The following is a 26185-nucleotide window of genomic DNA, read 5'->3' as shown; positions in this document are numbered from 1 at the left end:
GTGAATTACGTTTCTGAGTAGTATGTTTGGCCTGGCTCGTGTGAACTACACAAAGTACTGACTCTTACCGGTACTACCGGTACACTCCAGTTTTCGGTGGTTGAAGTTGTTGTTTTTGCTAGTCGACTGGAGTACACCACGCTGTGCGCGCGAGGTCTCCCAGCCAAAGTGCAATTGCGATCGTTATATAGAACCACGCGATGGACGGCATTCATCATCTCGACAGTACATATTCGTCATGCGTACAATGAAACTATTTATTTTGTTTTTGTCAATTACATGATGTAGATATCTTAGTTCTTTTCACTCGGTGTATCTCTGAACAGCTCCATGTCCTCCTGAACGTTGTCCGATCGGACTTGACTCGACGCTTCAGCACGTTATGGTAAGTCGTCAATGCAGTAGGGTCGCACGGACAACGTGGCATACAGTCTAAAAAATGGACGACTGAACAGCAGAGTTGTGACCAGTGTATATCGATAAAACTAAATAAAGTATGCATTTTACAGCTACGTAATTCACCATCAATTGCATACTGAAGCCAAAGTGTGAAGTGTGCCCCAGATCTGCTCTCATTGTCATTGTAAGTCTCCGTCTTAGCTGAGAGAACAGTATCCTACGGTGCAGACGGCGATATGCTACGTGGTGGCGCTCATTCGTAGCCTGTCGTGACGGGTGAGCTACTACTGTTCGCGCTACCCTTTGGCGAAACAGCGGCCTGCAGTCTTCTACTTGATCAGCCGTGGATCTGTGAACTCGAGGTCCAACTGCACGAGCCCTGAGGAGCCCTATTGCCCAGTTCATACAGACATCGAGCTGACCCATCAAGTATCAAAGAAGAACAAGAACTTACTCTACTTCAAAGATCGTATGTCGGATATGAGGTCATGATGGCATCCAGACTTGACCTTGGTACTTAGTGCCTGCTAAGTTAGACGCGAAAATGCCCCATAGGTCCATTGGCAACGGAGGCATCTGAACGACATACCCGGACACGTTCCTGATTTATAGCCCAACGTTATCCACACTCATGTTTGTGTCCGTCAATTAAGTCAATTGGGATCATCGCAGCATGGCATTGAACGCCGAGAAGAGCACGAACTTGTAGGTGGTAGCACAGCATAGTCCCTGAATCTTAACAACTTCATCGAGATCGCGGGACTAACGTTACTGCAAATGAAAGGCGTTAGGAGACCGCAGGTTGCTGTGCTTATCTACTACAGTACTATGATATTAGGAATTTTTTAGCAGCACCATCACAAAAGTTATCCGAAAGACTTCATACCCGACGTGCACTTAAAGAATCGCACTTGGAGGAAATGGGGACTATTTTCATAAAACTATTTAGGTAGGGGTAACGATTTTATGTTATTGTTGAAGTCGTTTGGCCGACTAAAGCTAGCGATGATATCTGCACTGCAGTACCACGCTGTGACGCAACTCTGTAGTTGTAGTATATCGTCGAACTCAAGAACGACCAATGTCAGTAAAGTGCAATTGAACATTTCTCTAAAATTGAACATGAGCTGCATGCACGGGTTGGTCAACATGGTCATATGTTCTTTACGGCGGAAGATGAGCAGACGGTTGCATTAATACCTAGTAGAGGATGAAGAAGCAGAGCGCTCGATACCGCATGAGAAACACACAAGTGTGTTCGCGCTGAGGCATATGGAAGAAGAATTTCATGTTTGCTGGGCCATGGGTAAACATCAAGCCAGCACAATAGGTAATACATGTACAGTGTACTGTACACTGTACAGGCTGTGTCTAAATAGTGACAGTTCTGTTTGCGCGCATGAACAGCGGCACGTCTCAACGTCGCCCCACTGCATGTACAATACTACAGTACACACAGCACGCTGGCCTGATTCCAATGGTAAAACACCGTAGATGTGTGGCGGCCTCCACATGACGGGATCGGCTGCCGTGGCTTGAGCACAACTTCCAGCGTTGCCTCACGCGCTTCACCTTGAACTGTCGCGGAAACGCAGTCGAGCAATGTTGTGCATCATCCCTTACCCTCGTTTTACCCAGCTGGGATCGATACACAGCACTGGTGTTTTTTCGATGGAGCATCCCTTTTCCGGTCTTATCAGCGTGATGGCGAGGAACTGCTGAACGGTGCCAAGCGAACCTCACTTTCACATTTTGGTCTCGACAACCAATCTCACTGCAGCCGCTGCAGTACATCAACCCACCGGCAGTACACGCCTCTTACTCGAGTAAGAACCACCCCCCGACGCCAGCTAAGCAACTCCGAGCGTAAAAAGCCGTTCACAAGATGAGGAACCACCACCGCTACAAGCATGCTGCCGATGAGGACGACCATGTCTTGGCGCTCAACAACTACGCCGAAGGATTTCTGGTGAAGCAAGGTAGGCGCGTCAAGAACTGGAAGCGCCGGTACTTCGTCTTCCGCGACGGCTACCTGTCCTACCGCAAGGACCAGCGTGAGAACTCGAGAGTGCTAGGCACAGTCGTCGTTGAAGACGTGTTCTACTGGTCTGGAGCGGAGTTCGGTTTGGCGCTGAAGCTCAGCAGCGGTCGCTCGATGTACTTGTCGCCTTCTTCCGAGCAGCAGGCGTGCATCTGGTACGAGGTTGTACACAGCTACGTGATGCGCCAGCAAATGATCCGTCAGCTTCAGCACGTTAAACGCCAACGGCAGAAGCACCTCGAACCTATTTGGGAAAGCGACTGTGCCGCCCAGCAGAGTGCCGAGCTCGCCCAGTACCGCCTCTTGTGCTGATTGAAACCGCACAAGCAGTGATATCAATGCCTTCGCGTGCAACTTGCGAGTACCAAACCGCTCAATGCGAGAAACGGAGCTACTGCAGCACGAGTAGGATGCTGTATGCTCTCCAGAACTACCAAGTTGGAAGCCGTTGGAAGCCGTCGGAAGCTTCACCGTCAGCACACGCGCTGGTCTCTCACCCCGAAGTCCCGAGTTCAGTCACCTTGCTAGCAGTGGTGATCAGCACCCGGAACAGGTCTTCACTTCACAATTGGCAGCAGCTCAAGTCAAGCAGACTCGGAATGTCGTCACAGTGGATTAACACGAACACCGTGGGCAGCGATGTAAATTTCTCAGTAGTTTGCCTTCGAATCGAAGATAAGCAAATTCAAAGTTTTGTTCCCATAAACTTTCACTACAATTCCTTTTGGAGAAAATTACAATTTTACCTACAACTCCAATTTTCGAGATCAGAACAGCATGACGGCACCGCCGCTGGCGCTGAGCTTCTATCGCCGCGCTCCACAGCAGCGCGTGGCCCTAGACGACTTCGAGGAGCTCGGACACAAGCGGATAAAGCTGCTAAGCCAAGTCAGCGCACGGTGGAACACGCATACAACGATCGATCCGCAACCCGACAAGTCGGCAGGGTTCCAAGAATTTGGGAACGACACCAATGCCGACCAACTATCCCATTACGCTCTTCGTTTGGCCTTTTGCAGGTGAAATTTCGGTTCTTCGTATTGTTGCATTTACCTTTAGCACTTCACGGAATAACTTAATGCAACTTTCGTTCGTGCAAGAGCACAGAGTCACGAGTGGATGGGATTGGCTGGTCACTGCGGAAACTCGGCTCTTCGCTGCCCGTCTTGGGTGTGTACCACCGTATACTGCCGTTGCACTGCTTGCAAGTGATGGGATCAAGTATGAGCTGCTGAATGAAGACAATTCGGAGATCGATGTAACGCAGCAAGGCATCTATCGCGTCCCCTTCATGAAAGCTCCTGCCTTGGTGAAGCACCGCGATGTCATTATTCGCGATGGGTTTTGCTTGGTACCTCTCCGCAGAATGCGTTCTGTGGTAATGCACCATTTCAGACGCAGCCTAGAAGAGCAAATGAGTGACTTACAGTGCGCTATACCCGCGCAGGGGCAGGAGCTGGAACGGTTAGCACCGATTTTGGACGGATTCATCGTGGAGGCGCGTGCTTTGGCCGGCTCCGCAAGTTCAATGAAGAAGAATGCGACCAGACCTAAGCTGGAGGTGGCCGAGATCGATCGCGTTGCTCAAAAGCACTTCCCGTTGTGCATGAAGCAACTGCACTGCAAGTTGCGCGAGAATCACCATCTCAAGTACGACGGACGTGTGCAGTACCGAATGTTTCTCAAAGGCGCGGGGTTTTCGGTGCACGAGTGCATCCAGTTTTTCCGCAAGGAATTCACCAAAGCGATTCCAGCCGACAGGTTTGACAAGGAGTACACTTACCACATTCGGCACAGCTACGGACTTGAAGGCTCCCGAAAAGACTACGCACCACTGGACTGCGAGCAGATTATCGGCGGTGGCGCTCCGAGTCACGGCCAATATCACGGCTGTCCGTTCAAACATTGGGGACGCCCTGCTTTACAAGAGGAGTTGCGTCGTCATGGTTTATCATTGCAAACCGCAATGGAGATCACGCAGCAAGCATCCACTGGTCATTGCCAGAGCGCATGCAGGGCATTTTTCGATGCAACGCATCCCGCCGAATTCACATACAACGCTGCGCACTCAAGCCACCAAGACACTTCAGCTGCATTGTCCCCTAGTGCCAATGTCGTGATGCATCCCAACGCTTACTTGGACGCGAGCATGATGGCCGAACTTGGTTAGCCAAACCCAGATGGCTACATTTGAAGCGATTGGCTGCGACTGAACTGAAATGGCCGTTTTTCGCCAAACACCGTTTTTCAGAGGAGCGGAACGGATGAGTGCGATCGAGGCGAGTGCGTCGACGCCTGCTGCGTCTCCGTCGCCAGCGAGAGATTTAGGCACTCTTACCACCAGCAACGCCACGCCGGACCAACTTTTGGCTATTTTGCACGAGCTCCGCAACTCCGTTGGCCCAAGTACGTACCGCCGGAGGAGCCTTAGCCACCCATTTTGGTTTTCGGAGGTACACCCTGTCACTAACGAACCGGTGTGTATTGCATTGCGTTGCGAATTGTTATTGCTACAATAGAGGTTGTGAACAATGCGATCGCCAAGGTGATGCACGTGCCGGTGGAAAAGTTGGGCCAGGTCACGCCCGCCGACGTCAGGAAGAAGACGAAGAAGGAGAAGCAGCTTCTGAAGCAGCAGAAGATGGCCGAAAACGCCAACAACCCGGTGGGACCGAATCAACCGCTGAAGAAAAAGAAGAAGCGCGAGTTTAACATGAGCAACTATACGGCGCGTGCGCTGGCAGTCAAGTTCTTGTACCTCGGAGAGAAGTACGCCGGCTTTGCTCGTCAGGACCACATGCCCGAGACAGTGGAGCGGTACCTGCTAGAGGCGTTGGTGCGCTCCAAGTTGATTGAGAATGTTGACAATGTTGGCTATTCGCGTTGTGGGCGCACGGACCGCGGTGTCAGCGCTTTTGGGCAAGTTGTGGCGCTCCGCATACGCTCAAACATGCCAGCTACCGCTGAGCTGCTCAGCGCGCCATCGATCGACGATGTGCGTCCTGGTGAAAAGTTCCAAGTGCGTTTGGAATCAGGAGAGGTCAAGACGCTGACGGAGCTGGATTACGCTTCGCACATCAACCGCGCGCTACCCGCCGATATTCGAGTGTACTCGGTGGCTTCCTGCCGGCCAGAGTTCAGCGCTCGCTTCGACTGCAAGGCGCGCATGTACCGCTACTTTTTCGTGCGGCGCGACTTGGACATTGAGAAGATGCGTGCTGCGGCGCAGTACCTGGTCGGCAAACACGACTTCCGCAATTTCTGCCGAATCGACCCCAACTGCCACGTGTATGAGCGCAATGTGCGTTCCTTTGAGATCGTCGAGTGCCCGGGCCAGCGTGCAGATGACCCAAGCCAGCAAATGTTCCGGTGCGAGGTCTTCGGTCGTGCATTCCTGTGGCACCAGGTGCGCTGCATGGTTGAGGTGCTGTTTTTGATCGGTTCGGGACAGGAGGATCCTAGCATCATTCCTAAGCTGCTGGACATCGCTCAGACGCCGCGCAAACCGCAGTACGATATGGCGTCTGACTTGCCGCTCGTTCTACACGACTGCTACTTTGCTGACCCAGATGATGCAGAGGGACCGGGACCGCGGTTCGAGTACACGCCGCTCGCGTTGCTGCAAGTGCACGCTCAGCTCACAGAGACATGGGAGAAGCGTTGTGTGCAGGCGGCGATGCTGCGTAGCCATCTGGATACACTAGAGGCCTTCCGCGTAGACGCACGCCTGGTGGTGAATGATTTGGACCATTACGCGCCCAAGCTGGAGCAGTTGATGCGGGAGCGCAAGCTACTAACCAACGAAGGTGGCATTGTGCAGTGGAAGGACATAAGTCCTCTGCTCCCGCTGTCTAAGAAGCGAAAGACGCTTCCGCTGGCCAAGCGTGACACGGGCCACTCCGTCGATGAGCGCAAACGCATTGCTCAAGAACGCAAGCGTCGACGTGAAGAGGGGGAGGACTCCGCCATGCAGGCTGCCAAGGAGGTCAGGACCGAGAGCGGCGAGCACGCGAGCGCGCACGACGCTGCCATTAGCACCGCATCCTGATGTGTCGATGATAGAGGGTTGCAGCGCGAACGCAGGACGCATGCGATGCTGGAATTTTTCAGGAGAACGAGGCTACAGCAACGCTGGATGCGTGCAGTGTTGAACTATTTTACTAGCAAACGAGGATGCCGATTCTACGGCAACGCAGGACGCGTGCCCGAGCGTGTTGAACTAGTGTTGTCGGTAGACTGAGGTACAACGCACTGCGATGAAATTTTTCTCGTGAAACCATTGCTTGGATTCCATACATACACTTTCGTCACACGATCGTAAAGCATGTCCGATCTCAAAACTCCTGCGCGATGCGATGGCATGAGCCTCGCTGGCCAGTCAATCTCTAGCCAGAAGACGAGACGCGGCCGAAACGATATTCGGCGCGGAGGCAAGGAAGCAAATGTCTCCAGGGAATGAGCTGAGCAAAAATAATGGTCAACGCTCGGTTCAGCAGAACGTGGCTGTTTTACCTGCTTGTGCGTCAAAGACAACTCGTCTTCTCGCCAGAGCACTGGCCTGCAGCTCATTTCGATGCGACGGAACACGAACACACTGCTAGAAAAATGTGCGTGGCTAGAGCTCACTTAGGTGAAACACGAACGCTTGTTTTATAGTAAATAGAGTCCTCGTCAGCTTTGTAGCTGAGATAAACTAACTAATAGTACACGGTTTGTCGCCAGCACCAGCAGCAGCGTTGTCTTCTTTCTATGGTACATGTGTAGGCTGCTGCCTTGTGGTCGGGACGTCGCTTTGCCTTGAATTGGATGATAGGAAGTAGACGACTCACACGGAGCTGACAGTGGTTGCGGCCGCGCGCTTCTTCTGAGCTTCGGCCGCCTGCGCTGCCTCGATGGGCGTCACAGGCAGCACCTCCTGCTCGTCCTGGTTGAAGCACACGATAATGGCGCTAACGTTGTCGGTCGATCCGAGCGCGATGGCGTGGCTCACGAGCTCCTCCGTCGCGTGCTGCACGTCTCCGTGGAGGCCCAGCTTGGCACGCACGAAGTTCACCACGTCCTGGGGTTCCATGACGTCATACAGGCCATCACAGCCAAGCACCATGAACTCGTCCTGGCTCTTAATCTCGTGGATTACCAGATCGGGCGTGGCGCTGACCAGATCTCCGTTGAATCTGCTCTTGAACTCACCACGCGCGGTCTTGAAATCGATGTCGCCAAACGCCCGCGACACGCCGAGCATGCCGTAGATCCGGCCCTTGGAGATCTGTCCCTTGGCTGCGAGGATCCGCTCCCGTTCGCTGGTGAGCTCGGGTGTGTGGGCGATGCACATGTCCTTGGCCTGGCCGTTGGTGGACAGTACAACCTGCGAGTCCCCTACAGAAGACACCAGAGCTGTGGTGCCTCGGACCACGACCGTCACGGCGGTGGATCCACTGGGCAACTGCTTCTTGAAGATCTCCTCATCGGTCGCTGCGCAGGCTGTTCCGAACGGCATCGGTCAGTTCTAGGTCTGGTGACTGCAGACTTCGAGCCGACTCGGGCTCGTTCGTGGGCTTGCGGAGGTGGGCGAAGACGTTTTCGTGGAGGTTGGCGGCCAGGTACTCGGCGACCTCGGGGCCTCCGTGGCCGTCGTAGAGCCCGAAGAAGGCGACGAGGTCGTCGTCGACCACGCGCGAGGTGCTGGTCTGTCGGTCCTCGTTGGTTTTGCGAATCCCCGTGTCGGAGTAGACGCCGTAACTCACGCGGAGTTGCGGGAAGTACTGGCCTGCAGGTCGGTGCAGCACCAGTGTGCGCTCGGTGTCCGAGGCGGTGGTGGCGGTGGAGAAGACGCTGCCGCTCGGGCTGGCGGGCGAGCAGTCACTGGCCGAGGGCGACTGCGTCTCGGCAGCCTCGAGCACCATGCCGCGCTCGCCGAAGATGCTGAAGACGTCGCGGTGCGAGTCGCCAGTGGGCGGGCGGTGCGCGCCCACGCCGCTCTCGTCGCGCGCCTGCTGCTTGGAGGCGGCTTGCAGGAAGATCTGGCTGAGGCTGGGGCGCTGCTGTTCACTGCTGCTGGGGCTGGCCGGCAGAACGTCCTTGGACGTCTGGCAGCCCATCGAGAGCTTGGGGAAGCGGATGATTGCTGGCGGCTCCGGGCGAAACTCGGCGGCGAGTTCCGACGACGTGCTGGAGGCTGCGCAAAGCGGCAAATGGCGGGCGATTAGTGAGTGCATGAGCTAGCTGTTGCTGCGTGTGTGGGTGATGCAGGAAGGTGGTGGTGGGTTGGGAAAAACGCTTTATTTCTCCGCATTTTCAAGCCATCAGCATCGACCTACGCGCGCGCGTTGCAGTTGCAGCGGACGGGCGGACTTACCGAAGGGGTGCCAGGCGGCGGAGGTGTTGCACTGCGTGGTGGGCGCGTCCGTGGCTGGGCGCGGAAAGGAAGATGTGAGGGCGCGTCTGCACGCCACCAGATGCAGCGGCGGCGGAAGGCTAGGGCTGCAAGGAGCAAGGGCGGCGCTTGCCTGCTCGGTTTCCAGTTGATGAATGAGGCCGTCCACGAGCCGCCGATATTTTTGCCACGGGTTGGGGCTGCGGTGGCGTGGGGGACGCAGCCGGGGCGGCGAGAGCCAGCCGCAGGCCGCCAATCACGACGAGACGCCGCCGCACTGGGCACTGCGATAACCGGTCTGATCGCCGGCAAGGCCGGTCGAGAGTTCACGCCGCTTTACGCTGGAGCGCGCAACTCGCGGAACTCGCAGAGCCCAGCGCGTTCAGTTTCGCACAGTTTTGCTTGAGAATCGGCCAGGGCAGGCTCGTGGCTCGCTGGGCTGAAGCACGGCGGCCCAGCTGGGCTGGCAGCGGTCACCGCGGCGCTGTTTGCAACGCACAGCGCCTCGCCTTTCACGCCGATATCCACGGCCCTAAAATTTGTAATCGCCGCAAACTGGCACTGGCAATTGAGGCCGACAGCAGCGCGCAGCGAGTTTCCAGTGCAGGGCAACTTCAACGCTCGAGCCGCGCGTCGCCGCCGTTTGATGCCCGCGTTGAAGTTGCTGACGCCGATAAGACGCCCGAGTTTCGGGCCACCTCGCGAGAATAGCGGGGTAATCAGATCGCGCACGCAAACCCGGACGTGCCCCCAGCGCACCTGCACCGACCCGTTGACTGGTGCAACCCTAGCATGGAGCGACTTGCGTCGCGAGCAAGGACGCGCAGCGCGAGGCTGGAGAACTGCGCCCGGTGCCGAGCGGGCACCGCCGGAGCGGCACCGCACGACGATATCCTTCGAACAATACAGTCAGCTGCAGGATGGACGCCCGAGTACGACCGGCGGGAGATCCGTGGAAACCCAGGCCCAGTGGGTTGGGCTGCTGGGCAAGCATTGACGACGACGACGGCGGCGCGGTCTGCAAGGCGGGCGTAGGCGGCCTCGAAAGCCACCGCAGCTGGTGGCCAAGGCCGGGCACGTTTTCGTCTACGAATGCGGATTTCGGCACCGGGGCACCTCAGCCGGAGCCGCGAGGCCGGAGCCGCCGCGAATCCGTGGCGTGCCGAGCCAAATCAGATCGCGTGCGGGCCACGGAACGCGGAACGCGCGAGGAACAGTGTTGTCGCGACGGCCAGAACCGGGTGTGCGACAGCCCCTGGTTCCGGCGACGAGGGTGGGACCACGCTCCAACGTGTGGCGTTTAATTGACCCGCTGCGCATCCCAGCTGTCAGCGCGTTGACCGCATTTCGGTGGCCCATGTGGCGCATGTGGCGGGTGTCCTGTAGCCTGCAGTGTAGGACTCCTACAGCGAGCGCGCAGGATTTTCGGGCCCGCCGCTACGTGGCACGCGCGCGAAGCCTGCCAGGCAGGCATGGAGGAAAGGATTTCATTTGCCCGTCGGGGACGACCGTCACTGTCGGCGCCAGTGTCCGCACATCGCCGCCTGTGCATCCGTAGACATGCATGTCGTCAGTGCAGAGGAGGGCTCGGGCGGCTTCAAGGAGCATGTGCGTGGCGGCGCCCGGCGCAGTGCATTCGATTGGGATCGGCACTGTTCTAGGATAGGATTGTGCTCGGCTTCGGTGGGCGGCAACGCCTGCAACGTGGCGTCAGCCAATTCACGAAGCACTGCAAGCTTGATGAGCCCTGCACTCTGCTCTGGAACAACAGTGAGCAATTACATGTATGTACGTGAGGCACGCGTCATTGCTCGACGCGCAACGCTAGCCATGGAGCCGAGTGTCGTCAATCAATCGAATCGACAATTCCGGCGTTCCGAGTGGGACGTTTGAGGACCATCCTGTCATGAATTGGCCTTTCCCGTGTCCCTCAAGTGCTGTTTCTGATTGGTCCACACTATCTATACTTTATCCAAGCTTAAACTGCGGGCGACGCTGGTCCAGTCAAATCAAGAGCGACCGCGATCCCGCGCTACAGTCCTCGTCATTCCTCCTTTCTATCGCATAGAGCACAAGTCCTACACTTGCTTCTCGTGGGGCCCGTTCTCACCGTTCTCGTTGATGTAAAAAATTTCCATGCTAATACTGAAAGCCGGGGAGGCCTTCGGCCTTCACCTGTTGGATGTGGAAGCAAAAATGTATTCAAACACCACTGAGAGAACCCTACAACCTTAACTGCGCTGAAGCACCTTCAGCACAAACTGTATGTGTGGCGTCTCCCGCAAGCTCGCTCGGTGTTCGGTCCTCCTCCGTGGACGTGAAGCCGCTCATAAAACATTAAGCATTGCAAAATCAATCGTAAGGTGTTTGAGGTTGCAAGCACGTTCCTCCTCGGGGGTCCCATGTGCATGTGACTATAGAACCTTTCGACATCACATTGTTCGCTTTAGTCTAGTACTACTACGTGGTAAGTGGTGATCGCATTGATCGTTACATTTAGTTTTGCATAGAGGTGTAAAGCGTCGCCCGTGCTCCAAACCGTGAGCTCCAAACTCCGCTTGCATCGATGTCGCTGACAGTGCGGAGCCTTTGGCCCGGTCGGAAGAAGCCGCGCAAGGAGACGCCCGAAGAGACTCGGCAGCGATACCTCCGTGAGATTCTGCGCAGAGAGCTTGAGGATAAGAAGCGTGTGGAGCGCGAGATGCACAATGTAGGCGTGTTTTAGTAAACTGGGTTGGCGCACACTCACATTCGAGGTATTTGTGTTGTCACTCTGCAGCTTGTGAAGCAAATCAATGCACTCATTTTGAAAGACCGGAAGAGCTTGGTGGCCTACCAGCGCGTTCGTTGATCGTCGTGTCTTAGTACTCCGAATCTTCTTCATACTCACACAGTGCTGTGCTACGACAGAGAGTCAAGGATGAAGACCCACGCTGCGTCTTTTACTACCGCATGCTGCGCCGAGTGGGGTTGCCAGAAGTGCATGCACGCTTCGCGCCATGGTTCCTCAAGTCGAACCAGATCCAGCTCAATCGCTGGAGTGCGGTGCTGTTTAACCGGCTCGAACAGGCCTTCTTCGCAGTGCCAGAACAGCTATCCACAGTCGAAATTCGCATGCTTGCTCACCAGAAGCACTATGATGCCATCATGAAGCCTCCGCCAGCGGATTTGGCAGCGCCAGACCCGTCGAAAGCCCTCGAACCCCGCCAAAAAAGCCAAATTTTACTCCAGCGAGCATTTCGAGATTGCTCTTTTCATGTTGATGAGGATATTACACGCAAGCGGCAGCAGCAGGCAGCTATCACCGGTGTGAAGAAGCCCCCACCAAAACCCAAGAATTCTGACGACAACAACAATCAAGAGGATGAAGTTGACAAGCTTGAAATAATTCCGGAGGTAGCAGTGCTAAATGCTCCTCCAGGCTTGGCGCCACAAGTGCGAGGCCAGCTAGAGTCTCATGGCAAACACATCTTTTACACGTATAACGGGCGCTGGAAGGATGGAGAAATGCACGGTGGTCTTGGGGTTTACTCGTTCGCCGATGGTGGCAAGTATCGTGGTGAGTTTGTCCACAATACACCGAGTGGGAATGGAACGGTGGTGTACCCGAACGGTGTCAAATACACCGGTACGTTTGTAGACGGCAAGTTTCACGGTTTTGGAGTGATGGAGATGGAGCGCGGGTTCAGCTACGAAGGTGAATTTCTTCGTGGCCAGCGTTGCGGCTTGGGCAAGCTGCAGATGCACCAAAGTGGTGCTGTCTATGAAGGTGAGTTTTACAACAATATGCGTCATGGGCAGGGGTCGGAGACTAGCGCTCTTGGATACTCCTACACTGGAACGTGGCGCTGCAATCGAATTTGTGGAAAGGGTCGACTGTTTTGCCCAGACAAACGCGAAGTTTTTCGTAAGGACTGGCCACCATTGTTACTCGGCGAGGCCATACGCCTTGTGAAAAGAGCAGGCAGAGGCCAGTTGGACACAGGAACTCTGGTACCGGAAGCTTTTGCGGGTGCGGGACGATCTGCGCGCTTTAGATCTGCAGTATGCATTCTGGGACGCCGAAGAAGCCCGCATGGAGCGTGAGGAGGAGGAACGGATTGACAACTTGAAGCGCACTCGTCGCGAGAAGCGTGAAGCGCAGGCAGCAGCGAAGAAGGCTTTCATGGAACAAGTTCAGCGTGAAGCTAACGGCAGCAACAATGAAGGCAACGACGATGGAGATGACGATGATGACGACGAAGATGCTGACGAAGATGCCGACGACGACGGTGCTAGCGAAGGCGATGGCGATGACGACGAAGAAGTTGACGATGAAAATGCCGGAGAGGACGTGTATGACGATCCTGAAGAAGCGTCTTAATCGGCAGTCGCAACTAACGTTTTATGCTATCAATAAGGATTTTCAGTTCAAGAAATACCTTTTTGCTGGTTGTTGTTGTGGCTTTATGTTGGCGTGTGGTCGACTTCAGCAGGTGAAGTCAGCCACAAATCACTTGTTGCCGCACTATCTGGGTAGGTTAGTTTTTTCGCTCAGTCGTGTCCACGCCACCGAGTTTTTCGAGCTCGTCGTTGATCTCCTTTAGATCCTTCGACTCGAATGCCATAGCATCGTCACCCGACGCGGTACTAGCCACGGAGGCGGGGCCGCTAAACGGCATTCCCGACGCAACAGCAGAGACGACCGAAGGCGGAACCACGCTTCCTACGGCAGAAATCGGGTTGGGAACGTGACTCAGAGGAGAATTGGAGATAATCTGTCCAGCCAGAGGGCCCGCAAGCGACGTCACAGCTGAGAAAATAGACTGGAGGCCAATGCTGGCCATACCAGCCACGTCGTTCAGCTAGATAAACACCAAAACAAACAGCTCGTTAGTTTTATCAACCCTCGAACGAGCAACAAAAAAAGAATCACATACGTTCTGCGGCACCTCTCCCAGTTGAATGGTCTCGTCGACGCGGCGGTCCAAGAACGCCCACGTGTCCTGGAAGTTGGGCGACTTATCGCTAAGCATGAACAGCTCCGTGCTGGCGTAGATGCCCGTAAGAATCGCACGCTTGGTGTACCAGGACATGTCCGTGGACTTGTCCCCGGCGAAGTACCAGATCTCATCCGAGATCTTTGCCAGTCTCTTCGCCGTTCCGGGGGCGTTCTGCGGCAGTGCACCCGCCGCCATACCCTGCGGCCAAGTGGCCAGCACCGGCTCCAGCATCTCGAGACGCGTGCGAACCCCGAACTTGAGACGTTCGGCCACCGTCATGGCCTGCAGCTGCTCCGTGTTGACGATCAGCGTCTTGCGGAGCTGTTCGAGGCTCGAGTCCATGAAGTATTCCACCAGCTCCACAGCTCCGCGAGGGAACATGCCGTGCGCCACCGACGGGTAGCCGAGGTCCGTGGCGCCAGCAGCCAGAGCCTCAATGGTCCATCTATTGCGCACAACAAGTAGCAGTCACAGAGAGCATTCCGCAGTGTTAAAAATGACGATATCTCAGCTCATAGGGCGAATTAGGACGTCGGAACGCAACGGACCCGTGGACGGCAACGTGGTGCATCGCCTTCTCCAAGATGCGCTGCTCGGGGTCGATTGAAGCCTCCGCTTTCGCGGTATCTTCGCTGCTAGCAGTGGTCTGCGTGCTCTGGAGGCGGATCTGCGCCGCGGCGGGTGCCGCCTGGAAGCACTGGCGGCCCGCCACAGACGCGGAGACGGCGCGCACAGCGCTGCGCTTGCTGGCGACACGAACCGCGCGGTGGATGAGGTTCCTGGACGCCATGGTCGCGAGCTGCTTGGTCTCTTCTTGCTTCTTGGCCCCCCGTTTCGAGTGTGGAGAAACGAAGCCGATGGGCACTCACGCGGGGGAAGGTTCGAGAAGAGTGACATAGTTGAATTGGCGATCTACATGTATCGCAAATGGGGCTGAGTCAAAAATGCAAGCCAGCAGCGGATAATGACACTGATCTAGAGTTGGGGTGAAGTTCATTCTTGGATGAGATGAAGCGAGTCCAGAGGAGAGTCTTCACGCTGATGTTCCCGTGAAGAGAAATTTGCGGAGTTGCCAGACGAAGAACATGACCGCCACCGAGGCGGCCGCAACGACGCCGAACATTGCGTCTGTCGAGCATTGCGTCGACAGCTGGCATGACGATGGTCGGCTCGACCGAGGAGGCTTGCGCTGCGCCCGGCGAGACGGTGAGGATCTGTTCCGCTGAAGGGGCATTGACCAAGACGGTGCGCACGACCACATGCACGGAGAGGCGAGGTCATAGACGACGACAGATACCAAGGGCGGTGCCGATAGCACGACTGTGGGCGAACGTGATAAATCGCTACTGTAGCCTTGGTTTGCTGGCGTTGCGGAAGCTTCCAGCTCGGTATCACTTCTCCGACGAGCAAGCAGCGGGGAACTTCCGCATCTTGCAGAACGGCTCTGGCCTTGACCGCAAAGCGGTGCTGCAATATACCCGTTAACCACCACTCTCCGTAGACCACTGCGGTCATATCACTGAGAACACCGTAGGGCCTGGTGGTCGGAAAGCCATTTTGCTTGTGACGTACAAGTACACTACTCCGGTTGCTGCGGTCTGGCATGGAGCGGCTTGGCAGAGATGCCATCAATCACGAGATATTTGCCAATGTTCTCCTTTTGACAATGAAGGCTCATTTCGGTTCACTTGTACACCTGATCCGACGGATGCTCCTACCTGCGTTGGAAAGCCTGAATCGTCATAACCTCTTTTGATGCTGCTGACACTTGAAGCTATTATACGATTGTAAAGCCCAACGCAGTCGTGCATAACAGCACCTAGACTTGCAATGCGCTGACCTCTAAGCACGTGCGGGAAATTGAAAGTTTAGCAGGCTTGCCCGACCTCCTGGACACCCCCACTGAATGCAGCAAATCGAACGTTTTCGCTGCCTCCAATGCAACGTTCTCCAATTGCCAGCTCTTCAGCTCGTGTTGGCAAGTGAGCTCGCACAGCGCCATCGGGGCCTGCGTTACAAGCTCTTGAAGTTGAACTTGTCCAGTGTTCGCGGTAATCACGATGAATGAAGAGCTCTCTGAACGTGGCTATTGCCACAATCTCTCTATGACCATGGTGGTCGCACTAAATAGCAGGCAGAACTCCTCTCGGTGTAGCCAAGGAATCAGCAACAATCAAAGCATATCAGTCTCGGGTTCGACTTTGGAGGGCGCTTCATCGCGACCAAATTCTTGCTGATCGACGCCTTCATGGCTAGGTGGTGGCACAGTTGGTACAAACAGTTAAACTGTGAACCGTATCGAAGCAGCTGTCGGTGGTGCAAAGCATCGTGCCACTGACGTGGCTCAGTTGTGCCCGGACTTGATGGAGAGACGACGGGATAAAGCCCAGAGACGCGTGGCGTCTCGACCAACCAAGTCGAGGTGGCGCTTGCTGCTGGCATGTGCACTCGTAAACCCGCAGCAACTGCAGCAGCTGCACAACCTAGAACAGCTATACTATCATGTCTGCCGACCAAGTGCCTCCGTTCTCGCTCGGTAAGAAGACAATGCGCGAAGCATGTGACGTACACCACGTGCTGACTGGAATGCAATTGCTGTACGCCGCCCAGACAAGCCGCGCTATGACACCTCGACCTACGTCGGTCGGTGGCGCAAGTTTTCCGAGCTCGTGTCCCCAAAGTACGGTCATGTATGATTTTGTTATCGACAGTGAAAGCGGCGATAGCTCATACTGGGTCTGTGCTGCAGGTGGCTCTTTCTGAGCTCGGAGGATATTCAGCATGCGACGCAGACGCTGGAGGGCTTTCGCCATGGCACGCTCACTCCTGGCCAATACAAGGATGCTGAGCTCTGGGATCTTCGCCAAGGTGAGGCGCCAGCTCGAGTTGCTTCTTATAGATTGATGAGCGCGCTGACTCTGTTGTGGTGATTTCTGCGACGCGAATGCTTAGCTTACGAAGCTGCGGTGCACCCCCAGACCGGCGAGACGGTTCCGGCGGCATTTCGTCTGTCGGCATTCATGCCCGTGAACATTCCCATATGTGTGGGCATGCTGCTTGCTGCACCCACGGTACGACTCCATCGCTGCGGAATGGCATCATGGTAGACTTGGGGCTTATCTAATCTGCTGTTTGTATTTGTACAGTTGGGAAACACAATTTTCTGGCAGTGGGTGAACCAGAGCTACAACGCTGGATTCAACTACGCCAACCGCAATGCCAGCAGCGAGCAGGACAACTCGACTATTCTGAGTACTTTATCTCGTTGATTCTCCCGTTGTTTTGTGCTCACAGCTTATAATGTGCCACGTCTTGTTATTGGTTCACAGAGTCTTACGCAACCGCGACGTTTGTTTCTTGCTCGATGGCTGTCGGTCTCGGCAAGATGGTTGAGAAGGCCAAGGGCATTTCTCCGGGCACGCGTTCTTTCTTGGGAAAGGTGAGTAGTAGTCATTGCTTGAACAACTTGGTTGTTTTGCTTATTATTTACGCGCGTTTTCCTCTGGTAGATGGTGCCGTTTGTCGCCGTTGCTGGCGCCGGTGCATTCAACGCAGTGTCCATGCGCTTCAACGAGTTTCAGTAAGTTCATCTGCTCAGTGATTTTCGTGGCGTGTAGGTAGTTGTCGCTGACCAACCTGGCCTATTATTTACAGGAGGGCATCGACATCATGGATGAGCACGGAGATGTGCACGGTCGCTCTGTTGCCGCTGGACGCCAGTCGCTTGGACAGGTGGCGCTGACGCGTGTTGCTTTGCCTATGCCCAGTACGTTCTAGCTTAATTCAGCTGAATGCTTTACTCTATTCTAATTCATTGTCTATGTGTGCATCGTTAACAGCTCTGCTTCTTCCGCCGTACCTGTATGAGATCATGAAGAAGACGAACATCATGCCCAAGGCGAAATACCCCAAGCTTGCTGCAGAACTCGGTACGTTCGTTTTTCCTCACCATACGTACTTGGATAGTATCCTCCTGATTGTCTGATGTGCGTCTTTGCCTCCTCCAAACAGTTGTGCTGACGTTGTGCCTATGGGGCGCCATGCCAAGCGCTGTCGCCCTCTTCCCGCAAATGGGCACGATTTCGGCTGACAGCGTAGAAGAGGAGTTCCGGTCTCGGGTGGATCGTAACGGACAGCCCATTCGCCACTTCATCTACAACAAGGGCATTTGATTGAGGACCCTCAGCAATCTCAAAAGGCCGAAGGGAACATGTACCTGGAATCCTTACCCACGGTTCACTTCGAAAGCTCGACCAAATTGTGCCGATGGCCAATTCTGCCGACGTGTAAGTAAGCATGGGCCGCAAGCCCCGTCGGCTCTATCGTTGAATACACGCGCAATAATCAGGGGTCGTATCTTCGTGTTGTCGATCAACGTTGCGCTTTGTGCAAGTTGAAGTGAGTGTACCCTTTTCGTACTTGGGTTACGCATGGGTTATCCTGGGGTTACGCCAATTTGTTTTTTGCCTCGATCATGGAGGAGCTCGTGGCCCTGAAGTGACTCGATGGCGCCCCCGAGGATTAGACGATATCCGGAGTGCATTAGAGCCCTCCTCTCATACTCCCCCTGCGCAGGAGGGCTGTGACACGAACATTTTCTGGATGAGGGAGCAACCTAAGCTGCACCAGTAGTTTTGTTCAACGAATGTATGGCTGAAATCTTCAGTAAAGATAGATGAAAGCATTCAACCGATTCTGTATGGAGCGATGCCCGTTTAGAGACCCATCAACCGTCACTGTATGCTCTGGGTTGAGCTAATTCGAAGGGTGCCCGGTGTTGCTGGTGATGCTTTTGTTGTTGTCTCTGTCTGCTGACAATACATGTACTGGCATCTCCGAGACTGCAGAGACCCCGCACTTCGAACTCTCAGTTTGAGCAGGGTCGGCGGGGCGCTCAAAATGGCGCTTGCCCTTCTGCGCCTCGATGTATAAGAGCATGTTCTTCCGGCTCTCCTCCTTTTTCGCGTCCTTTGTTCGCCAGAGATCACGCTTTGGTCGACATCGACATCAGTACCAACGTAAGCAGTGTGCAATTAACTTGTCTAATGTTGAACAGCAACTCTGCTTACCTCTTTGACGTAGCTTGCGTTTGAAGCTTCGTGCAGTCGCTCCTCCAGCTCCCAGCAGTATCGCTGCCATTTTTCCTTTTCCGATATTTGACTGCAAAATTGTGAGCACCAGCTCATACATACACTATGCTTGCACCAGCAAACGTACTCATCGACAAGCGCCCTTAGATCCAACAACGCATGCTTAGCTGCCGACAACTCACGTTTCGCTTTCAACAGGGTTGTTGCATCAACTGCAGCTGTTCGGTGCACATGCCACAGCAACAAGTTGTCAGGACCCGGCAAACGAGAGCTTAGCCGTCAGCGCTGCTTGACCTTTTTCGTCGGCAAGTCGAAGCTGTAGCTCGCTGTGAGCTTCTCTTTGCTGTAGTCTGATGAGATCGCGGGCTTGGTCCTCGAGAGATTGCTTGGAGGCTGCAAAAACTTCACGCAAGCGCGTCTTCGCCCTCTAGAAAGAATTGCACACTATTAGATAACTATGCGAGGCTGTCGAGTTCGGCACCGACTGACAAACCTACCTTACTTTCATCCACCTCCTTCTGGAAGTTATCGCGTTCCCTTTGCAGTTGCTACGCACGAAAAGGTTAGAATGTCCGACTTTCGCCCCACAGTCAAAATTCTTTTGGATACCCGCGATTCCATTGTGATACGGTACAGAGCAGTATCGGAGGTCGCGAGTGACTGCGCCAATGCTTCCGATGATCCTACAAATCGACAATATGCATGCTTGAGCCATGGTGCCCTCGTTTGTTAGCAACGATGCCAAACAGGAGCCTACCGCATAAAATCCCACGAGAACGAAGATCATCTGACAGTTTGGCATGCTCTCCACACTCATATAGTTGAAGCAAGTGCCAAGCGGTCAGAGGATGTTCAGGATAGTCCGGCAAAATGTCGTCAATATTTTCATGATTCGTTCGCAAGTGATCCTAACGTCATGAGTGTAAGCATACCATTCCACCCATTCAAGAAAGCTCAGATACTTCAGCTTACCTTGAGTTGACGAAGTTCTTCAGTGGTCAACCTGCCGTCATGATCCCCATCGAATTGCTGCCACACCATTTTGGCGGCAACAGTTGACCACGAGGGCAGGCTCAAGGGTATTGATGCGGGGTCATCAGACAATTGCGGTGGATAGAAGCTGGGAAGCCGTCTAATTTGCTCCAATAGAAATTCCAAGCCCTCGTGCTTTTCTTTCTGCAACGGATACAAAAACTCAACAACACTCAAATACACACAGCTCGCGCCAGAATCCACGCACCAGCTGCAGCTCGTACTCCCGGAATCGGATCTCCTGCTCGTAGATCGTGACGCGCAGCATCTCCAGTTCTTGCTGAATAGACTTGGTCTCTGCGTAAAAAGTCTGAAGACACAGTTGGCTTCACTCCTGGTGCACTCGCCCCGGGAAAAACGATGGACGCACCTTGATGTTTTGCACGTGCCGGCATCCCTTCTGCTCACCATCGCAACCCGGGAGCGTGTCAGCAGGTCTTCAAGCAAGAGGAACTAACCAGACCGTGATCAACCACAATTACCTACCCAGCAGTAGAGATACAGGTCTGCGCCTCCGCAGTTGTTGCAGCAGTACCGCGATAGCTTCTTGACCGCCGCACTTGGTCATCAAATTGCAGCAAACGCGAACCAGGTCAACAATACTGCAAGCTCTCGTCATTTGAAAGAGACCAACTTACGCTGCCATGCTGATCTGGCTGGAGCAACCACAGCTGCGCAAAGCAGGACGAGCTCCTCCCCCTCCAAGAACGGCCGAAACGACCTCCAAGTTGAAGTGGGCGGATAAGAATAGGTTGTCCCTCTAGGATAACCACTTGAAGTCCGCCGCAGCCGCAGCAGAAGTCTGCGATGCACCCCATCGCCGGGATCCGCGTGTTTCTTGGCGGCAACCACCAAAGCAAGGGCTTCAACCACAAGCTCGGCCGTCCAGGCCCTGTAGCCACGCGCCCACAACGCGTTGTCGGGAGGCCCATGACGCAGTGGTCGATCGCGGCCCAATTCAATTGCACGAAAGTGTCGCTGCCTGCTGGTGCCGGCCCGACGAAAGACACGAAGGACGAACCTTCGGCGCCCCTTCGCCCGGGCCACTTCAACATTACCGGTATCAGCTTTGAGACGGTCGTCTCCGAGCAGGAGCTCGGCGCGCATGCAATTTCTCGGCGCCGCGTTCTACTCGCCGAAACGCCGAGCACGCACGCACCTCGAGTCGAGGCCCTCGACGCTGCCGGTCGCATCGAGTCGGGGACCGACGCCAAAAATCAGCCCGCGTTGAAACGGGCCCAATATTTGACGGTCTCCTCCTCGTATCTTTTCCTCGGGCTCGTCTGCCGCGCTCAACGAAACAGACCGCTGCGAAAATCAGCGCCGTCCCCCTCGGCTACATCCGCGCCCTCGCCGCAGAACAGCACCATGCGGCCTCCGAGATGAAGGTCGACGGTACCTCCTCGCCGTTAAACAAAGATAAGGAAAACGAGAATGCAAAAAAACGAAGAACATGCTGCGCGCGGCGCTGCCCCATCGGTGACTCGAGCAATGCGCGACGTGCCGGTCACTACGGAATTCGCCTCCGACCGCCCAAGCACCTCCATTCCCCAGCACAGGAATCCCAAGCGCCCCAACCCCGCCACTGTATATGTCGGTGTCGGCAGTGCGAGTCTCGCTCCAGCCGGCGCATGGCTACATCCCGCTTGTAGTCATTGGCGCCGGCCTCGTCAGCAAGTGGGCCGGCTTCCGCGTCGGCATGGCGCGCAAGCAGTTCAACGTGCCGTACCCGCAGATGTACGCCGAGAAGAAGGACAAGAATGCCAACGAGTTCAACTGCGTGCAGCGCGCGCACCAGAACGTCCTGGAGAACCTCCCGCTCTTCTACGCCATGCTTGCCACCTCCTCGTACGTGGCAATAGCTTGCAGAGTGTACTATGTAGTCTCTATCGTTAATCTGACAGAGCGTTCGTTGGGTTTGCAGGATCTACCGCCCCAAAGTCGCAGCAGCAGCCGGGTTCATCCGCATCGCTGGTTTCGTCATGTACGTCAAGGGGTACTCAACCGGCGATCCTGGGAAAAGGAGAAAAGGCAATTTTGGTGCGTTCTCCATTTTAGTTAGCTCTGCACTGCCATTTATGATCTTCATTGCTAATGCTGCTTCTTTTCTTCGTTGCATCCTTGCAGGCCATCTCGGAACGCTAGTTATGTTAGGACTATCATTGGAAGCTGCTCTGCGCCTGCTGGGCCACCTGTAGTGGCTGCTTGTTCCTGAACAAGAACAACAATTTGGTGAAAATGATGATGAGCCAGACGGCAATAAAATACGAGAGATGAAGAACGAGGAGAAGAGTGAAGAAGAGAGAAGTATCACAAGAAGGAACGGACCGGTGAGCACGCTCATGATGCCTCCAATTCAAGGGGTAAGGTGAGGCGAACGTACGTGAAGTGTTGCAATCAGCGCCGGTGGTATCGCGAGTATCCGAGGGAAAGTGCTGCGAGGCAGAGTAGCAACGACATGAAGCTGCTGCTGAAATTGCCAACAACAATATGTAAGAATGAATGGCGCGGATCCTGGAGGTGGACAAGGTTGATCGGCGAAAATGGGTCACCCACCACACGATAGAAGACTCCAGGGTTCGCGCGTTACTGGATGCATGTGAAAATACTTGATGTTGTAAATGAGAAAATGAAAACAACAGTGAGCATATTTCGTTGTTGTAAGTACTGGTAGCACTACTGTGGTTTTGTTGACCCCGTTCAAGACAAAGGTTGTGCTATCAAAACTACAGGCCCCCGACCATACGCAAGCCCACTTCAACAGTCAGTCCTGCGTTGACGAGGAGAGCAACCAGTCCTATACAAAACCGAAGCAAATTAGGCTAGGGAACACGTACAATAGATAAAAAGAAAGCAAGTATCGGTACCGAAAAGACCCTGAAGTCGCTTCTTCGGGTCGCCCGACGAGTAGCCACGCATGTAGACGATAAATCCGAGCACACGCACCAGTCCTGCAATTACAACAATCTGGGGACGGTAGACCCTGAAAACAGTGAGAAGAATGCTATCGGATGAGTATTTCGTTGCGAAAAAAGGTTTTAGAGGCAAACTTTGTTGAAAAAGTTCCTACTGAACGTACGAAGACGTGAAGAGCAGAGCAAGGAAAATCGGGGTTTGCTCCAAGTTGTTTTGGTGTCCGCGCTGCAAGCAGTTGAAGGCCTTGGCGTACCTATTGCTCTGCTCCGCGTACATCTTCACAAATAAAACCTCAGTTCTGCGCGGACGCTGGTTAAGCAGTATTGACTGGGGCATTACCTGCGGGTAATTCACACCGTAAAGTTCGCGAGCCTTGCCCACTTTGATACCAGCCCAAAATATGACGAGCATCAGTAGCACCACTAGGAGTGGAACGAAGCCATGAGCAGATTGCACTTCCAGTTGGATAGCGGTCATCGTTGTTGTGGGGTTTTGTGCTGGGGTGAGAGAATTGGAAAGTGAACTATATGTACAGTTCCAACTCCTGCTTCCGATCCTAAGATCAATCCCAAGAGCGATTGCGTTATCTGTGCCTCTAGTTTCACCTTCGTATGCACGCTAAAGTCAACAAGTGCACAGTCATTCTCTGCGGTGATTTCGACTGCGGCACACGTGGTGCATCTCAATCGGCCTGGCCCTTCAGGAAGACTCAGCACGCTTATTTATTATACCCGATGAGGTAAAATGGTTCGATCTTTTTGGCGGGCTGTGTACACACCTCGACGAGCGTACTCCCCCTGGGCGAGTTTATCAGCTCTATTCCGCCGCACAGTCTTCGGATAACCCAATAGGTCGCTGTAGACTGAACCTCGTGAATACACACACAACTCCTACGGTGGTGTCTCTTGAAGGACAAGTGGACTGGGAAATTTGTTCATCGCTTGTGGTATGGATACAGCCTAACTTTGGCTGAGAGGCTTTGCTCAGGCTTCGTAGGTCACCGTTCAACTGATCCATTGCCAACTTACTTACGTGAAGGAAGGCCGCAATTTGTCATCGATGACAGTGCGGTATTCGCGTGATTTGAATGCGATACCGAGCTATATGGTAGCTATCGGTCCGATACCAACAGTCCGATAGTATTGGTCGGGCACTTCAAGCAAGCCATCGCCAAAATGAAGTGGCCGCCATTCTGTCTGCTTGATGACCACCGACGATTGCGACCGCGTGGTTCCATGAATTTTATTCGCATCGGTGCTCTCACTTCATTCGGCAATTCTCTCTGGGACCAACAAGCCTTTTACTCAAGCCCCTCGACCATGAAGTCTTCATCTTTCAAGTCCACCGTCAGCATTACGCACATCAGTACAGCTACGGCCATCCTGTCAATTGATGACGTTAACTTCTTGATCGACCCAGCCTTCGGCAAACATGGCGACTTCGACCAACGCGACGGAGTTGTGCTCACGAAAACCGACGACCCTGCGCTTGGACTCGAGGACTTGCCTGTCACCGACGCTATCCCCACGAAGACCACGTTGACAACTTGGACGCATCAGGCCGCACAATGCTGAATGGGCGACACGTCTTCACCACCCTGGACGGCGCCAAGAACCTCGCCCCCCGCCCTGGTGTTCGTGGCCTCGCTCCACTACGATAACGCTGAACGGCAAGCAGTTCAAAATCACTGGAACGCCCACACAGCATCTTCCTGGAGGGGAGTGCACGGGGTTCGTGCTCGAGTCGCCCTCGTTTGGTGCGAACGAGACAGACGGCCTGCCGAATGTTGTGTACGTGTCGGGTGACACGGTGCACATTCCGGAGCTGGCGAGCGAGCTCCCGAAGAGATACCACGTTGTTGTGGCGCTCATGAACCTCGGCAAGGCCATTGCTCCGCTGCCGACGGGCCCTGTCCAGATCACGATGGATGGCGCGCAAGGAGCTCAGCTGACCCACGACATTGGCGCGGAGAAGATGGTGCCGCTACACTTCGAGTCGTGGAAGCACTTCAAGGAGTCCGTCGAAGACGTCCGAGCCGAGCTCGCTGCGGATGCGGTTGTCAAGAACAAGGTCGTCTGGGTTGTCCCTGGTGTCAAGACGGTCATTGTGTAAGGTGATCTCTTGGGAGCGGGGATGAGAAGCCTAGCCTTCGACCCGGATCTACTGGTTGCTAGGTTGGCATTGTATTCGTATTTGCATTCGTGTTCATAGTTTCTGTAGTGGTCACGTGGTGGTGCACTTTGATGCACGATTAAAACATTTTTTCGACGTAAAGGACGTGTGCATTGTTTTCATGAACATCGAAGGTAGACAGCGCTAGCAGTGCTGTAGGACAAACCATCGTCGATGACTATTTTGCAAACTCGCTGAAGAATGTTGCTGCACCAAGCGGAGGAATGATGTTGTTTCGGGCCAGCAGCGATTGTGGCACCTCCGTCTTGCCATAACCACAACAGACACATGGCGCTGCAGTACACCGTGTGCTGGAAAGCTTCTTCATAGAATGACGATGTAAGTCAAGCACCAGCTTGGTCTCCAAGCCTTGGAGCTTCACACATCACCCGTTACCACACTTTTGATCCCGTAATCGGCCGCCTTAAATACGACGAAGAGCTCCCGATCCAACGGCGGACACGTCACAACGCGATTCGACTGTTCAAGCACCGGCAAGCCCCAAGCAACATGTCCAGCATTGAGCTGCAGCCCGGACACGGCTACGTGCCGCTTCTCGTGGTGCTGCTGGCGTTCGTGAACATGTGGGCCGGGATGAAGGTGGGCAAGGCTCGCAAGCTCTACGGCATCGCGTATCCGCAGGTGAGACGCACTGTGTAACTATGAAGACGATGCAATACTGTACTGAGCCGCCTCGCTATTGTGCTGCAGATGTACGCGGAGCAGAGCGACAAGAACGCCAAGGCCTTCAACTGCGTGCAGCGCGGCCACCAGAACATCATGGAGAACATCCCGCTTTTCCTGGCTCTGTTGTTCACCTCAGCGTACGTTGTTGCTGCACTGGCAGTTGGAATGAGGATCGACAAAAGGCTTACGCTGTTGCGCTTCCGTTGCTCTGCAGAGTCTACCGTCCCCAGATTGCCGCGATCGCCGGACTGGTGCGCGTTCTCGGGTTTATCGTCTACATGCGCGGCTACTCGTCGGGCGACCCGAAGAAGCGACTGCAGGGCAGCTTTGGTAAGTGCTGCTGCTGCTCGGTATTTCGTCTGGCGGTAATAGCCTCTAACCTTTGGTGCTTGTGCGATGAAGGCTACCTCGGTCTGCTTGTGAGCGTTGGCCTGAGCGTCGAGGCGAGTCTGCGCATCCTGGGGCTTCTGTAATCGACCGCGGAAACGTTGGG

General features: G+C 54.6%; 13 protein-coding genes across 14 annotated transcripts; 9 read left to right on the top strand and 4 right to left on the bottom strand.

Annotated features, from left to right (window-relative positions):
- Positions 1 to 2284: 2284 nt before the first annotated feature.
- Positions 2285 to 2752, top strand: IUM83_07607 (RAC family serine/threonine-protein kinase; the record flags this gene model as incomplete). Its single annotated transcript, XM_067931920.1, has 1 exon — positions 2285 to 2752. The coding sequence occupies one exon, from the start codon at positions 2285 to 2287 to the stop codon at positions 2750 to 2752; it is 468 nt and encodes a 155-aa protein (XP_067786377.1).
- Positions 2753 to 3854: 1102 nt separating this feature from the next.
- On the top strand, positions 3855 to 6488 carry IUM83_07606 (tRNA pseudouridine(38-40) synthase; the record flags this gene model as incomplete). 2 transcript variants are annotated; one of them, XM_067931919.1, is made up of 2 exons in its annotated part: positions 3855 to 4296; positions 4960 to 6488. In XM_067931919.1, the coding sequence occupies 2 exons, from the start codon at positions 3855 to 3857 to the stop codon at positions 6486 to 6488; spliced, it is 1971 nt and encodes a 656-aa protein (XP_067786451.1). The 2 variants fall into 2 exon arrangements, with proteins under 2 accessions (XP_067786451.1, XP_067786452.1); XM_067931918.1 differs by lacking the exon at positions 3855 to 4296 and adding an exon at positions 4705 to 4846.
- A 777-nt stretch (positions 6489 to 7265) lies between these two features.
- On the bottom strand, positions 7266 to 8901 carry IUM83_07605 (putative protein phosphatase 2C; the record flags this gene model as incomplete). The annotated part of the gene is made up of 3 exons (XM_067931917.1): positions 7266 to 7912; positions 7968 to 8615; positions 8796 to 8901. 3 exons carry the CDS (start codon positions 8899 to 8901, stop codon positions 7266 to 7268), a joined length of 1401 nt encoding a protein of 466 aa, XP_067786375.1.
- Positions 8902 to 11379: 2478 nt separating this feature from the next.
- Positions 11380 to 13176, top strand: IUM83_07604 (Radial spoke head 10 B; the record flags this gene model as incomplete). The annotated part of the gene is made up of 4 exons (XM_067931916.1): positions 11380 to 11523; positions 11593 to 11655; positions 11724 to 12582; positions 12851 to 13176. 4 exons carry the CDS (start codon positions 11380 to 11382, stop codon positions 13174 to 13176), a joined length of 1392 nt encoding a protein of 463 aa, XP_067786376.1.
- A 157-nt stretch (positions 13177 to 13333) lies between these two features.
- IUM83_07603 (RpsU-divergently transcribed protein) lies at positions 13334 to 14585 on the bottom strand (the record flags this gene model as incomplete). The annotated part of the gene is made up of 3 exons (XM_067931915.1): positions 13334 to 13657; positions 13733 to 14240; positions 14344 to 14585. The coding sequence occupies 3 exons, from the start codon at positions 14583 to 14585 to the stop codon at positions 13334 to 13336; spliced, it is 1074 nt and encodes a 357-aa protein (XP_067786297.1).
- A 1712-nt stretch (positions 14586 to 16297) lies between these two features.
- IUM83_07602 (Mitochondrial Tricarboxylate Carrier (MTC) Family) lies at positions 16298 to 17379 on the top strand (the record flags this gene model as incomplete). Its single annotated transcript, XM_067931914.1, has 7 exons — positions 16298 to 16331; positions 16406 to 16475; positions 16545 to 16663; positions 16748 to 16866; positions 16942 to 17047; positions 17125 to 17234; positions 17305 to 17379. 7 exons carry the CDS (start codon positions 16298 to 16300, stop codon positions 17377 to 17379), a joined length of 633 nt encoding a protein of 210 aa, XP_067786374.1.
- Positions 17380 to 17464: 85 nt separating this feature from the next.
- Positions 17465 to 17967, top strand: IUM83_07601 (Mitochondrial Tricarboxylate Carrier (MTC) Family; the record flags this gene model as incomplete). The annotated part of the gene is made up of 3 exons (XM_067931913.1): positions 17465 to 17561; positions 17635 to 17724; positions 17807 to 17967. The coding sequence occupies 3 exons, from the start codon at positions 17465 to 17467 to the stop codon at positions 17965 to 17967; spliced, it is 348 nt and encodes a 115-aa protein (XP_067786372.1).
- A 583-nt stretch (positions 17968 to 18550) lies between these two features.
- On the bottom strand, positions 18551 to 20563 carry IUM83_07600 (Plasma membrane protein; the record flags this gene model as incomplete). The annotated part of the gene is made up of 12 exons (XM_067931912.1): positions 18551 to 18784; positions 18865 to 18955; positions 19013 to 19103; positions 19180 to 19312; positions 19383 to 19433; positions 19495 to 19568; positions 19643 to 19793; positions 19858 to 20061; positions 20126 to 20227; positions 20288 to 20317; positions 20404 to 20476; positions 20556 to 20563. The coding sequence occupies 12 exons, from the start codon at positions 20561 to 20563 to the stop codon at positions 18551 to 18553; spliced, it is 1242 nt and encodes a 413-aa protein (XP_067786373.1).
- A 945-nt stretch (positions 20564 to 21508) lies between these two features.
- IUM83_07599 (Microsomal Glutathione S-transferase) lies at positions 21509 to 22115 on the top strand (the record flags this gene model as incomplete). Its single annotated transcript, XM_067931911.1, has 3 exons — positions 21509 to 21765; positions 21842 to 21957; positions 22045 to 22115. 3 exons carry the CDS (start codon positions 21509 to 21511, stop codon positions 22113 to 22115), a joined length of 444 nt encoding a protein of 147 aa, XP_067786480.1.
- A 528-nt stretch (positions 22116 to 22643) lies between these two features.
- IUM83_07598 (Microsomal Glutathione S-transferase) lies at positions 22644 to 23310 on the bottom strand (the record flags this gene model as incomplete). Its single annotated transcript, XM_067931910.1, has 4 exons — positions 22644 to 22714; positions 22785 to 22900; positions 22997 to 23109; positions 23173 to 23310. 4 exons carry the CDS (start codon positions 23308 to 23310, stop codon positions 22644 to 22646), a joined length of 438 nt encoding a protein of 145 aa, XP_067786379.1.
- An 842-nt stretch (positions 23311 to 24152) lies between these two features.
- On the top strand, positions 24153 to 24407 carry IUM83_07597 (Zn-dependent hydrolases of the beta-lactamase; the record flags this gene model as incomplete). The annotated part of the gene is made up of 1 exon (XM_067931909.1): positions 24153 to 24407. One exon carries the CDS (start codon positions 24153 to 24155, stop codon positions 24405 to 24407), a length of 255 nt encoding a protein of 84 aa, XP_067786340.1.
- Positions 24408 to 24495: 88 nt separating this feature from the next.
- IUM83_07596 (Zn-dependent hydrolases of the beta-lactamase) lies at positions 24496 to 24945 on the top strand (the record flags this gene model as incomplete). The annotated part of the gene is made up of 1 exon (XM_067931908.1): positions 24496 to 24945. One exon carries the CDS (start codon positions 24496 to 24498, stop codon positions 24943 to 24945), a length of 450 nt encoding a protein of 149 aa, XP_067786477.1.
- Positions 24946 to 25515: 570 nt separating this feature from the next.
- IUM83_07595 (Microsomal Glutathione S-transferase) lies at positions 25516 to 26165 on the top strand (the record flags this gene model as incomplete). The annotated part of the gene is made up of 4 exons (XM_067931907.1): positions 25516 to 25647; positions 25717 to 25829; positions 25907 to 26022; positions 26095 to 26165. 4 exons carry the CDS (start codon positions 25516 to 25518, stop codon positions 26163 to 26165), a joined length of 432 nt encoding a protein of 143 aa, XP_067786476.1.
- Positions 26166 to 26185: the final 20 nt, after the last annotated feature.

The sequence above is a fragment of the Phytophthora cinnamomi genome, assembly GCF_018691715.1.
Source record: "Phytophthora cinnamomi strain GKB4 chromosome Unknown Contig68, whole genome shotgun sequence".
Classification (NCBI taxonomy): domain Eukaryota; phylum Oomycota; class Peronosporomycetes; order Peronosporales; family Peronosporaceae; genus Phytophthora; species Phytophthora cinnamomi.
This window is presented reverse-complemented; position numbering and strand designations above follow the sequence as displayed.